The sequence below is a fragment of the Bacillus rossius genome (assembly GCF_032445375.1).
Source record: "Bacillus rossius redtenbacheri isolate Brsri chromosome 9 unlocalized genomic scaffold, Brsri_v3 Brsri_v3_scf9_1, whole genome shotgun sequence".
In the NCBI taxonomy this organism is placed as follows: domain Eukaryota; kingdom Metazoa; phylum Arthropoda; class Insecta; order Phasmatodea; family Bacillidae; genus Bacillus; species Bacillus rossius.
In genome coordinates this window covers 18,492,781-18,505,627 of record NW_026962012.1, presented here as the reverse complement: position 1 = coordinate 18,505,627, position 12,847 = coordinate 18,492,781, and the positions used below count along the sequence as shown (strand labels likewise).

The 12,847-nt window shown below is 41.3% G+C and overlaps 2 protein-coding genes across 2 annotated transcripts in view; both read left to right on the top strand.

Moving 5' to 3' along the window:
- Positions 1-12,847, top strand: part of LOC134542661 (2-hydroxyacyl-CoA lyase 1) — a 103,511-nt gene that overhangs the window by 35,472 nt on the left and 55,192 nt on the right. The window contains exons 3-5 of the mRNA XM_063387085.1: positions 1,491-1,672; positions 2,640-2,816; positions 3,121-3,362. Coding sequence (XP_063243155.1) covers positions 1,491-1,672; positions 2,640-2,816; positions 3,121-3,362 — 601 coding nt within the window. The remainder of the gene's footprint in view (positions 1-1,490; positions 1,673-2,639; positions 2,817-3,120; positions 3,363-12,847) is intronic.
- Positions 7,537-10,477, top strand: LOC134542660 (uncharacterized). The gene is made up of 2 exons (XM_063387084.1): positions 7,537-7,963; positions 8,322-10,477. The coding sequence occupies exon 2, from the start codon at positions 8,333-8,335 to the stop codon at positions 10,364-10,366; it is 2,034 nt and encodes a 677-aa protein (XP_063243154.1). The 5' UTR covers positions 7,537-7,963; positions 8,322-8,332; the 3' UTR covers positions 10,367-10,477.

The following is a 12,847-nucleotide window of genomic DNA, read 5'->3' as shown; positions in this document are numbered from 1 at the left end:
TACCGCGTGTGGGATAATCCCGTGTGGATGACATGAAGACTTCTGCCACGACCGCGAGTGGTAGTTTTGTCATTGGAAAGTGTCTTTTCCAGGATGTCGTCAGTATTATTTTTGCTAGGCATAGGGCGGAATGCTGTGTAGTGACTAAGCTTCCGCGTTGCACGGGATTCGTTCCTACCGCCTGCAGAATTGGTTGGTGTGCTAATATTCTTTCGTTGCTGACACCGGTTTGGTCAACTTCGGTGAGAGCATTCCAAGTCTTAGCATTTTACAGATCCGAAGGACTACAGAAGCTGAGGAATCAATGCCTACGATAGCTACAGTCGTAGCTTCTGAATTGTCTTTCCAGCTAGTACCAGACTGTGCTTATGACCGCTGAGTGCCCACCTCGCCGACTACCTGAGAGTCTGCACTTCCAACATAGTGTAATGAATATTCATATTGATATCACATTATTATAGTTTTCTGTATTTTCCAACACAGGACCGTACACATTAAACATGGTGTTACTATAATCAGATGCTATATCTGACATTTTAATATAATAGTAAAAATACAATAAAGATTCGCCAGTTAGTGTGCTTAAATATAAGTAAAATTATGAAGGAAATAATGCAACTGTCACTTAAAGGCCGTAATAGTTAACGAAAAGAATAAATTCTGTAAGCATAAATAGTTTTTTTTACAGGCCTGTCGAACAGTTTAATATAATACATCATAATAACACCTAGCATCTATAGTTTTGCAACAATCAACACAATATACATTACACTAAATTTTTTTAATGTTAATTTTCTTCTCGCCTTCCTCGCATGTGAAAGACTTTAATTATTACTTTTAATAATTAATCCAGCGGGGACACATATAGTTGAGTATACACAGGTATTCTCAGCTTGGGCTCACAATCACAGGGGAAGAGTGACAGCGGATGAATTTTTCAAAGTGAAGCAGCATAACAGTGCAAAATGAGGGTCAGGGAAAACCTGGACAAGATGACATCGTCCCGGGCTGCACCCTTCTGAGCCCGATGTGCCACCACCTCTCCCCTTACACGCTGCGAGCCCCCTCCTTCCACCCCCCACCCTCTACGACCGCCCGCCGGTGTGGCGTCAGTGCTCCGCTCCCGAGAGTTGCCGAGCGAGGACGAACGGGCAGTGAGTCGCGAGCGCTGCGAGAGGAAGGAGCTTCATGCACCTGTCGTTCTCGGAGGTTTTCAGTGAGACAGGGGGGAAACGGGCCTCGCCACACACGGGCTACGTCACGGCCCTGGGAACAGAGCAGCCGGGTCCACATGCCCGTTATACATGTGGTGGCGACGAACACTTCAACCCCCATTGCTGTAGCAAAGACAAGGAATTTAATTTGAGATTTTGTGTGGTCACTCTGTGAATGTTTTATTTTCTTTTTTGGGCGCACAGGAAGTGTACTGGAAGCTTGTGACAGCATGCTGTGCACGGTGTAGGTCAGCGGTGGCCGGCGTTGCGTTGCAGGCCCGTGCTGGTGGTGGGAGGTTCGTGCGCGCAAGACCACGAGGGGCTGGGGGGCTTCCAGGAGTGCGCGCAGGTGGACATGGCGCGCCCCTACTGCAAGTACAGTGCACGGCCTCCCAGCGCAGCCCTCATTCCGCTGCACGTCGAGAAGGCCGTGCGTCTGGCCACCTTCGGCCGCCCAGGTAACACCCGTCGTGTCGATACCAGAGGAACATAGCGTTAATCTGTTACGTTTCCTATTTATGTTTCACATGTAATATTAGCATTTTATTAATGCATGAAAATAAAATGCTTGTTATACAATTGAAAATCAGTTGTAACCATGTTGTCTTACGACGAGTGCCATGCATCCATTGATAGGCAGTTGTGCAGCTGTGGCGTGTGTGACACTAGCCAGCTACCTGAACCTCACGGTTAATGCGGCCAGGAGAAGTTGTGCAGCTCTGGCGAGTGTGACAGGAGCGAGCTACGTGGACCTTTCAGTTAGTGCTTCCAGAGAGAGGAATTGTTTCAGCCGTGGCGTGTGTGACAGGATGCAGCTACCTGGACCTTCCAAAAAAGATGGCCAGAGAGAGGCAGTTGTGGAGATTTCTAGTATTTAATAGGAACCAGCTACTTGGATCTCGGAGCCAATGATTGCAGATTTAGATGTTTGATAGGAGCCAGTTTTCTGCACCTCCTAGGGAATGTATTCAGAGAAGAGCAGTTGTACAGCTTTGGAAGGTTTGACACGAGCCACCTACCTGGACCACCCAGACAATGCATCCAGTGAGAGGTGCAGCTGAGGCGTGTATGACAGGAGCCATCTCCTGGACCTTCCAGGCTATGCATCCAGAGAGAGGCAATTGTGCAGCTGTGGTGTGTGTGACAGGAGCCAGCTACCTGGACCACCCGGACAATGCATCCAGTGAGAGGTGCAGCTGAGGCGTGTATGACAGGAGCCATCTCCTGGACCTTCCAGGCTATGCATCCAGAGAGAGGCAATTGTGCAGCTGTGGTGTGTGTGACAGGAGCCAGCTACCTGGACCACCCGGACAATGCATCCAGTGAGAGGTGCAGCTGAGGCGTGTATGACAGGAGCCATATCCTGGACCTTCCAGGCTATGCATCCAGAGACTGGCATTTGTGCAGCTGTGGTGTTTGTGACAGGAGCCAGCTACCTGGACTTCCCAGCCAATGTGCTGAGCCAGAGGGTGGAGGCGAGCGCCGTGTCAGCTGTGGCCCTTGTGCCGGAGCCCCCGTTGCTCTGGCCCGACCCTGCAGACATCAGCAAGGCTGCCGACATTCTTCGGGCTTCGAAGAGGCCGTTACTCATCATTGGGAAAGGTCAGCACTCAACCATTTTTTGACTGACTACAGTGATCTGTATGTATCTGCAGCTCATGCACTGATTGAGCTGTCATGCTTACTGCATCATTAGCAAGGTTTTATCTTCGAGGATCCGCTGGCCATTGATCTGTACACTTCCCGAGTATGGAGATTGTTCAGGCCGTCGTGGGCCAGATCTTCAGAGCACTGAGATCCTCGTTATTTGCTCTTTTGATAGGAGCGTTATTTGGGTTGCATGCACCCTCACGGTAGCAACAGCCCTGGTTATATTTAATTTTGGAGCATGCGTTACCTTGTGCAGGGGCTGCGTACGGCCGAGCTGAAGACGCTGTCGGCGAGCTGGTACACAATTGCCTGCTGCCCTTCTTGGCCACGCCTATGGGCAAGGGCGTGGTTCCCGACACGGACCCGCTGTGCGTGACGGCTGCACGCACGCTCGCCCTGCAGCAGGCAGACACGATCGTCCTACTGGGCGCGCGACTCAATTGGATGCTGCACTTTGGCCGCCCGCCACGCTTCAGCCCGCACGTCAACTTCATACAGGTAACAGGACTCTCTTGAACCTGACACGCCTGCAGACGTACGGCCCGCGACACGTCTCGGCAAACTTTTGTCAGATGGTGTGCAGCTGGTACGTGGCATAGCCGGCATCCTTCAGCTGCTCAATCTGATTTCGTGGTAGTTGCCTTTGTGATGTGTCACAATCACTCTTATTTATTCAGCTGCAAATATGTGCCTTCTGTTCAAACCTTGAACACATATTATATTTTTTTCAGGCACAATTTTTTGGGCATGCTATATTCAATTATAAATTTCGTCAGGTACTCACAATTTTAAAATTTTTAAGTTTATCAAATACTGTTTTAGAGAAAGAAATAGCTTTTCCTGGTGGCAGTTTGGGGGCACAACTTCTAGTATCAACACTGTGTTAGGTTTTGCAGTAGCATGTTCAGCTCAACTTCAGGAGATCGTTGGTTCGATCCCAGGCATCTGTACTGGGGGCGGTTTTCTTCACGAGTAGGTTCCCACCCTCACTCCCTCGATTAGCCCTTCACTAGACAGTTAGGGGCACCTAGAACTCAAATTAAAAAAAATTAAGTTTTGTAGTTTATGATTGTATTCCTGCGGCTGGATTCTGGTTGTGGAGCCGTGGAGCTGGTCTGTCATCTTGGATTATGACGTCAAGGTGGTCATCAAAATTAGCCAAAAAGACTCAAAATTCCTTAAAATTTGCCCAAATTTCGCCAAAATCCTCCTAATTTACCAGTTTTTAGAATACTTGATGAGTTGATAGGAGAACCAAACAGATATTTGATATAGTTTTCACAATAGTAGGAATATACAAATGTATAAAATGATTCATTGTAAATGTCAAATGATCAACCATAAAGTTAACATCACAAGTATTATAAATATGTGACCAATTATTTTTTTTAAAGCATTATATGAACCAAGATAATCAACGTCCTTATAGTTTTTAAAACATAAAGAAACATTTTAAAATAATTGTTCTGTGTTAAGTTCAATGTTAATCACAATAGAAGGATGTAACAGATCTTCTTTGACGAGGGAATCCAGAGCTTTGCTAACAGTACAATGATCGAGATTGGTGAAGCAGAGTTCCAGTTGCTGATTAGAAAGTTGAGTGAAATTAAATTGAGATAGACCCAATGCTGAATTGAAATTGATTAAAGTCCGTGCTTTAGATTTGATACTTGAATTAAGAATATTTAATGTATGCAAGTGTGACCAATCAACACCAGGCATGTTGAAATCACCCAATATTAATAAATTATCAAAAGTATTTGTCAATTTACCTTCAATATCATCAAAATAAAATGCATATAGAGAAAGAGATGTTTGTGGGGGAATATAAATTTTGCCAATGGTTAAAGACTTTGATTTCTGGGTTTTTATTTTTATCCAAATGGCTTCAACACCTGAGTGATTGAAATCATGCAATGGCACTACGCCTCTTTCCATTAATGTAAGGGTAGGGTCTCTATCTGACCTGAATATGAGATAATTATCGGTAAAATAATGAGAGTTGATGCTGTTGTTGGTGAACCATGTTTCAGTCAGACATATTATATCTTGATCAGTAGGTACTTAAGATATTATCAAAAAAATTCAACAGGTTTTGTCCTTAAGCCTCTGACATTTTGATAGAAGATTTCACATTCAGAGGACACAGACACAGTCATAACAGACATGTGCTAAGGTGGTTCTCCTGCCACCTTCATGGAAGACGTTTCTTTCAGGCTGCAAGCAGTTGATTTGTGGATAACAGGATTGGTTATCTGGTTTGTAGAGATTTTATCATTATTTAGTTTTCCGTAAAATGGACTAATGAAACATCCGTTGGGCCTTTAAACTGTGTTTTAAATTCTGTCAAAATCTTCTTCCAATACCGAGACGTGAAAGGAAGCGTAGGTGTTGTACTTGGAGCGGAGTTTAACTACTTTAACCTGAGTAAGGTTAAGTTCTTGTTTAATGTAATCGACTATGTCTTTCTCTGTAACTGATGGGTCAAAGCTAGTTACAAAAAGAACTTTAGTTCTTTTGACTGAAGGCTTAATGATAGTTTTTAAAGAGGAAGTATTCCTGATTCCAGCTGGCATAGGTGTTCTCTTCTTTTCACTTGTAGAGGATAATGGAGCTTGGTTCACGTTTGAGTTGGACTTGCGACTGTTTTTCACTAAGGTGAAACCTTGGTCGTCGACCTGCTGGTTGTTGTTACAGTTGGGCAGGATGTTATTGTCAGCATGAGAGTCCCGCTGAGTTGTAAGTAGGTCAGCCGTCCCGTTGCCGTGCGAGCCGATCGCAGACGCGACATGTCTTGACGCCTGATGGCACTCGCTTTCGTTACAACTTGACTATAAGACTTTTGAAAATCATTTTGACAATTCAGCTGTTGCTTTATTTGAACTAGTTAACTAGTTAATTTTTTAAGTCACTGATTTATTTTTTGAATCATTCAGAAGCATTTTTATTACCTGATTCTCTCTTCTGAGTTCGTCAACTTTACTACATAATATTTTAGTGAGATCCAATAATTTAATTAACTTACTTGATTCCAAGGTAGGAGGAATAGATGCGGCCGTTGAAGATTCCTTCCCGATAAATAAACATTTCAGAAGAGAGTTTTTGTTCTTATTCATACCTTCATTAGAAATGATGGTACAGGTTAAAGATTCATTATACTGGAGCATCATAAACCCCAGAAATTCCTGACATTTTGTTTATTGATGAGTTAATCTTAAAACTATCACTACTATCACTATGTGTTTGAGAAAAAAGTTAGTAACTGCCAACGCGGGAGCGCACGAGTAGAGCGACCATCACCGGCTGACGACCGACCGCGACAGTTCTTTGTCATTTCGGTGTTACTTTATTCTCAATAGCGCAAACAACCTGCACATTCACATTAATTACCACTTTGTGGTTCTACTAACCGATTACATACTGGCAGTGTACCTCGGGTATGGGTGTTTCTGGTTTCGTTATTGGTAAGATGAGTTTGTAAGCCATCTCACTTATTTTCATTTTAAAATAAAACTGCAAATATTAAAGTTTATTAGGAAATGAAATATTTTTTTTGGCATAGTATTTAACCATGCAATAGGTATGTCGCGAGTATCACTAGAGGAATAGGAAACCCTAACAAGGAAGGAAAGAACGGATGCGAGTGTGTCAGAAAATTAGGTGCCTAGAGGATTTCGTAAAAACATTTTATTAACAGCAATATTCCAACAAACAAATAGCTCATCTTATTCTCAAACTGACATTGATCGTTATTGAGCGGAACCCCTGAGTGGTGGGGTCGAAAATTCGTCACCGGACGGCTATAACACAAAACACACAAAAATTAACAATCTGATAATTTATCTAAACAACACCCTTAATCAAGTCGCCTGCCTCGACTGACCCTACTCTGCATACATCGTCAATCACAAATGCGGGTTGCCTTAGATTTACTGGCTGACCTTTGCATAAATATTATACACAATTGAACAAGTTCACAAAGAAAAAGATTGCTGCCCAGTACATAACTGATATGATATCCTTAAAGTTTTAATTATGTCTACTGAAAGTCTCGCCGTCACACAAAACTCACCTATTCCCCGTGGTTATTCTTATGCCCTGGTAACATCTGTTCATACAGCACTTGTCTTGTGAGGACGGTGGTACGTTTGCCGGTGTTAGTTTCGTAGGGAGTTCTCTGTCGACGTCGCTATTTGCATTTACGTGTTGTGTTCGGTTAATGTTTCCGTAGCCCTCCACTCGCTCGCCCTCCTGGAACTCGCCTTGCACTCGCCTAATACGACTTCTAACTAGAGACGTGAATTCAGTTTCATAACTGCTCTCAGTTTTTTATGCTTCCAAAGCGACACTATCTTCCTACACTTGTCTCTATCAGTCTTGAAAAGGTCTCACCAAAATGAAGTCTGTCGGGGTATCTAGGCGGCGGCGATTCCACTATGTTGACAGCGTAGGGCGGCGAGCGGTGTCCGAGCAGTGCGGCGGCCTGTCTCGGTGAAGTCCCAGTTCTGCTTTTGTTGACTCGAAGCATGCCCTTTTATACTCGCTGGTCTCCTTCCCAGGCTAAAACAGAATAGTCTCGTACATTTGGGGGAACGATGGCAGACTTCCGTTTCCGGTGGATCGGCGCGCAACCGATGATGCCCGACCGCTTCCGAAGAAGCCAGACCACCAGCCGCAGCGTTCAAAGCCCCCGCGCTCAGTGTTGCCCGGGCGGCATCCACAGATGTGTTAAGGGGCACTGTGGTTTCTGAGTGTGTATGCAGGTACACACGTTACAGGTACAGTCATGTAGGGCAACTTTGTGCCAGTGGGTGTAACTTTGCTCCACTAGCTTCTTTTGTTTTAAAAGACAGTTAACAATATCTCTTTATTCTGTGGAGAGAAATTTTTTTTTGTAAACATTTCTGAAATTTCACTTTTCCTGTCAAGTTGGCAGTAGTGCAGACAAGTCCTCTCATCTATATTAAGATATGTTTGAATTCAACTGTGATTTTTAGTTGATTTTGACTGTTGTTTTAAAGTTGTCAGTGTTTTTAGGGTGATGGTCAAGGAGACACCTCTTAAAAAGCACCATCTGTTTCACAGTTAACACTTTAATGGTAAGTAAATAAAGTGGAATAACAAATAATGAAAAAATTACTAATAATACAAATGCATGCTTACCTTCAATTCAGAACATTTCAGGGCAACTTTGCCCCGGCTCAAAGTTACACACAATTTGTGTTTCTGAGATGTTTTGTAGGCCTATGTGACTGTGTAATTTACCAAATATTATATTGTAAACCTAATATTTTGATACAAACCAAAATCTTTTCACAGCCTATTTTAATGTTTAAATATTGTAAAAAAGATACTGTATTTACGGTACAAAGAATGCTAATTTAGGCCTAAGTGATTGAAACTGTAAATGCGGTGATTTCAAAATATTACTTATTGTACTGTATTATTTGTTTACAGAAGACTGTACAATGTCTGAGCTGAGGAAAAAGAAGTTACCTGGTACCAGGCCATATAAATCATATACTGATGCTGTTCTACAGCAGGTATTAGAGGATATCAAAGCAGGTAAAATTGGTCATCGCCAAGCAGAAAGAGAGTATGGTATACCAAGGAACACAATTCGCAACAAGTTAAAGCGATGCCACGAAAAAGCAATAGGCAGGCCTCAGGCGTTTACCGAGATAGAAGAGCAGAGTTTTGTAAACCATGTTATAACATGCAGTGAATTTGGAATGCCTTTATCAATGTGTGATGTGCGCTTTATCGTAAAAGGTTACTTAGATTCAACAAACACTAAAGTGCCTCAGTTTAAAAACAATTTACCAGGCGTGGATTGGGGTAGACTGTTTCTAAAGCGTCACAAAGCTGAGTTAGGTCAAAGGTTCGCAAGTAATATCTCAAGATCCCGGGCTCAAGTCAGTGAAGACATGGTAAAACATTTCTTTGTGCATTTAGAAAAAGAAATTGAGGGTGTACTACCTTGTAACATTTATAACTATGACGAGACAGGTTTCCATGATGTGCCTAGTAAGAAAAAACTTCTTTTTCGACGAGGGTCGCGCCACCCTGAACTGATTTTGAATAGCACAAAGTCTTGTTTTACCACAATGTTTTGTGGAAATGCCTTAGGAGAATTTCTTCCTCCTTATGTTATCCTGAAAGGGAAACAGAAATGGAGTGACTGGCTGAAGGGTGCTCCACCAGGCACTAGGTTAAATGTAACACTTCATGGGTGGATTGATCAGGATGTCTTCGACGATTGGTTTGAGAACCACTTCCTTCCTTTTGCTTTGAAACATCCAGGCAAGAAAGTGTTAATCGGAGACAACATGTCAGCACACTTGACTTTGAAAACCTTAAAGTTATGTACTGAAAACAATATATCTTTCGTCATGCTTATTCCCAATTCCACTCATTTACTCCAACCTCTAGATGTGGCATATTTTTCGTCGCTAAAGTCTAATTGGAGGAAAATCCTGTATGATTGGAGACAAACCAGAGAAGGAAAACGTTGTGTTGCCCTTCCAAAATCACTTTTTTGTCAGCTTCTAAAGTTTACACTAGATATGGGTGAACCAACTGCATCAAGTAACCTAGTGAAAGGGTTTTTAACAACTGGTATCCATCCCATAGATAAAGATAAGGTTATCCAAAAATTGCCGCAATATGCTAAAGAAGCATTGCAGATAACTGACAATGTAGGTGAATGTTTCAAATCATTCATATCAGAAGTGCGTTCTTCTGATCTGGATAAGGTTCAACGATCAAGAAAGTTTAAACTACCTATTGAACCTGGCAGGAGTGTATCAGTAGAAGAAGTAGAAACTTTCTATGACAAAAAAATTCTGTGTGCGCGCTCAGGACCAAAAACTAGAGGTGGTGTTCGGAAGTTTCCAGGACGATGTAAGGTTATCAAACCAAATAGGCCTAGGGAAGGCGAGCACATTCCATGTACTAGTACTTCAGAAAGTCGGGACGTAGTTGACGTTTGTGTGTCATCAACAATACATGCTGGCCCTACTATGTTACTTGAAGATTGTACCAGTGAACATGCTAGCCCTACTGTGTTGATGGAAGATAGTACCTGTGAACATGCTAGCCCTACTGTGTTGATGGAAGATAGTACCTGTGAATATGCTAGCCCTACTGTATTGATTGAAGATTGTACCAGTGACACTATAATCACAACCAGTACTGTAGTCATTAATCGCACAGATGGTTATAAGGTTAATGACTATGTAATTGTAGTGTATGATGGCCATACTTTTCCTGGTACAGTAACATGTATAGCTGAAGAAGAAAATGAACTTTTGTACAAAGTCAAATGCATGGCTACATCTGGTGGATACTGGCGCTGGCCAGATCATCCAGATGAAATTTTTTACAGAGCTTGTGATGTTATTTGTAAGATACCTCCTTGTAACATTGAACCTGTCAGTGGCCGAGGACATTTTAAAATTAATGAACCTCTCCTATTGTCAAAAGTGGTTTTAAAAATATGAAAAGCTGTTCCAACATGTTGCATGTACTGTACAGTATGCAATAACCAATTAAGTCATGTCAGATGTTATAAAATAGCAGACTTTGACAAATAGAGATATTGTAACACATTATGTGTGATGGTTTTATTTTAACATCTTCATTTAACCCTACAAAATTTATTTCTATTAATAAACAGATCTAGAAAATACATTTTCACTTTTTGTATCATCACTGTTGAACGAAAATTATGGTAAAACTTGACAAAATACTTGATATTTGGCACAAATGGTAAGCTATATGTGTAGATTAATATCTACTTTGTGGAGCAAAGTTATACTCTCCAGCAATAGCCACCTTTTTCATGTTAAATAAAAGCAAAATAAAAATATGGTGCAAAGTTACACCACTGACTTGGTTAACTTTGCTCCACCAGAAAAATCAACATTTTAAATATTTATATTCATCTAACACATGATACGTTTCCAAAAATTGGTTCCTTTCCAATATATGGACTAAATGATTACACAGATTTAGCCCACTTTTTTATTTCACAATCTTGGGACAATCAAAATCCTGTTAAGTGGACCAAAGTTAGGCCACTTGACTGTAGTTATACTGTCCCAAACTTGCATCACAATTTATCCAAGATGACCTTCATGTTTCTACAGTGTCATCTGTTTACAGCTCAGCATCTTCTTCAGATAATGTCAGCACCATTATTTCAACTTCAGCTAGCCCATCTGGTAATGAAATATCTCTTGGGGCAACATGTTACAAGAGCAGAGTCATTCATCGATCATAAAAGAAGTGGAAGTTGTAGCAGCTACGAAACTTATTTTTCCTAATTTTGAAGTTGCTCAGAAAATGGAGTTAAAACGGACCAACATTGGGTATCTGTTCAACTATGACCTAGCTCTTTTTTTTCTTCAGAAAAATAGCTCCGAGAGTGTTTTAAGAAGTTATCAGAAATTGTGATAGGGGTTGATTAAAGTTTAAACAAGGTGTCTCAGAATGAAATGTTTGATGTACAGGTCAGATTCTTGGATGATAAACCCAACAAGGTTGAGTTTAGATACTTTATATCAGTTTTATTGACCTCTACCTGGGTTCAGGATATCTTGCAGGCTGTGAGGTGCCTTAGTGTGTGAAATTTTAAGAAAAAACATTCAGATATCAATGTATGGCTCCTCTGTAAATTGAAAACTGGTCAGAGAATTGGTTGCTGAACTGCATATTGTTCATGAAGGCTTTGACCATATTAATATTGACAGTTGTGGTCTTCATGTTATACATGGTGCTTTTAAGGATGGAACGAAGAAGACTGCATGGTTTTTGGAAAATTTCTTCAGATCTTTGTATATTCATTTCAAGAATGTTTCTCTGCGCAGAGCAGATTTCATGTCATGCCCAGGGTTCCAATGTATTCCCCCTTAAATTATGCTCCATTAGGTGGGTTGAAAATTAGAAAGTGGCTACAAGGACTCTTGAAATATTGCCATGTATATGAAGACATGTGTGGAAGCTGTTGAGAACCAGAACAAAGGCAAAGTCAAACATATCCTGAATTCAAAAGAAGTTTTTTTGCTCTGATGATTGTTTGTAGTGCTGTAAAGGATGGTTTGATGGATGGATTGATTGGTTACAAGCTCACATTATTAATTGTATCATCAGAGCTTGTAGAACCTTTACTGAAAGAGTTTCAGACTGATAACCCCATGATGCCATTCCTTCATTAAACGCGTCAAGCACTCACAACTACTGTGCTTCAAAGAGTAGTTAAAAGAGAAGTTCTGGAAATAACTCATTCAATTTCAAGTATAGACTTGAAGAAAAAGGCAATCTTCTTGTAGAAAACCAGGTAGACATTGGTTTTGTCACAACAGATGCTTTGCGGAAAGTTTGAGGCCATGTTTCTGAGAAGGAAGTGTTACAGTTTAAAAATGATTGTAGAACATTTTATATTGACTTCCTTCAGGAAGTTTCAGGGGGCTCATCTCTTGCTTACTGTATTCCAGATACATCTCGTGTGTCAACTCAGAGTTAATCTCAAGTAACCAGAACCTCGCTGAAAAGAGGTTCCGGTCAAGCCTGGAACTTCTTGTTGAAAAGCAACATATTCCAGGATCCCTTGCTGATAAAATTACAATGAGCACAGAGTATTTTGGCAAATGTGTTCAGTGAAAGGAGCTAGGAAATCGTTCTGTCTCACTAGTTAGCATCTAGATTGGTTTTATATGCAGATCATATTGGAATATGGCAAAACATTCCCAAATTTGTTACAATTTATCAAGCATTTTCCCATCCTATCTCACGGAAATGCATCCTTAGAGTGTGGTTTTTCTGTCAATTCTGATTGCTTGGTTGAGAATCAGGCTGAGGAAAGTCTTGTAGCTCAAAGAATAGTGTATGATGCTGTATCACATGTTAAGGGGGTGCAAAAAGTTTGAAGTTACTAAAAATCCCTTATTCACTATGCCAGTAGTTAGTAAACTGTCACCTGT

What these genes read in the sequence shown, in the direction of transcription:
- LOC134542660 (XM_063387084.1), top strand. Translation starts at nt 8,333, where the DNA reads ATGTCTGAGCTGAGGAAAAAGAAGTTACCTGGTACCAGGCCATATAAA.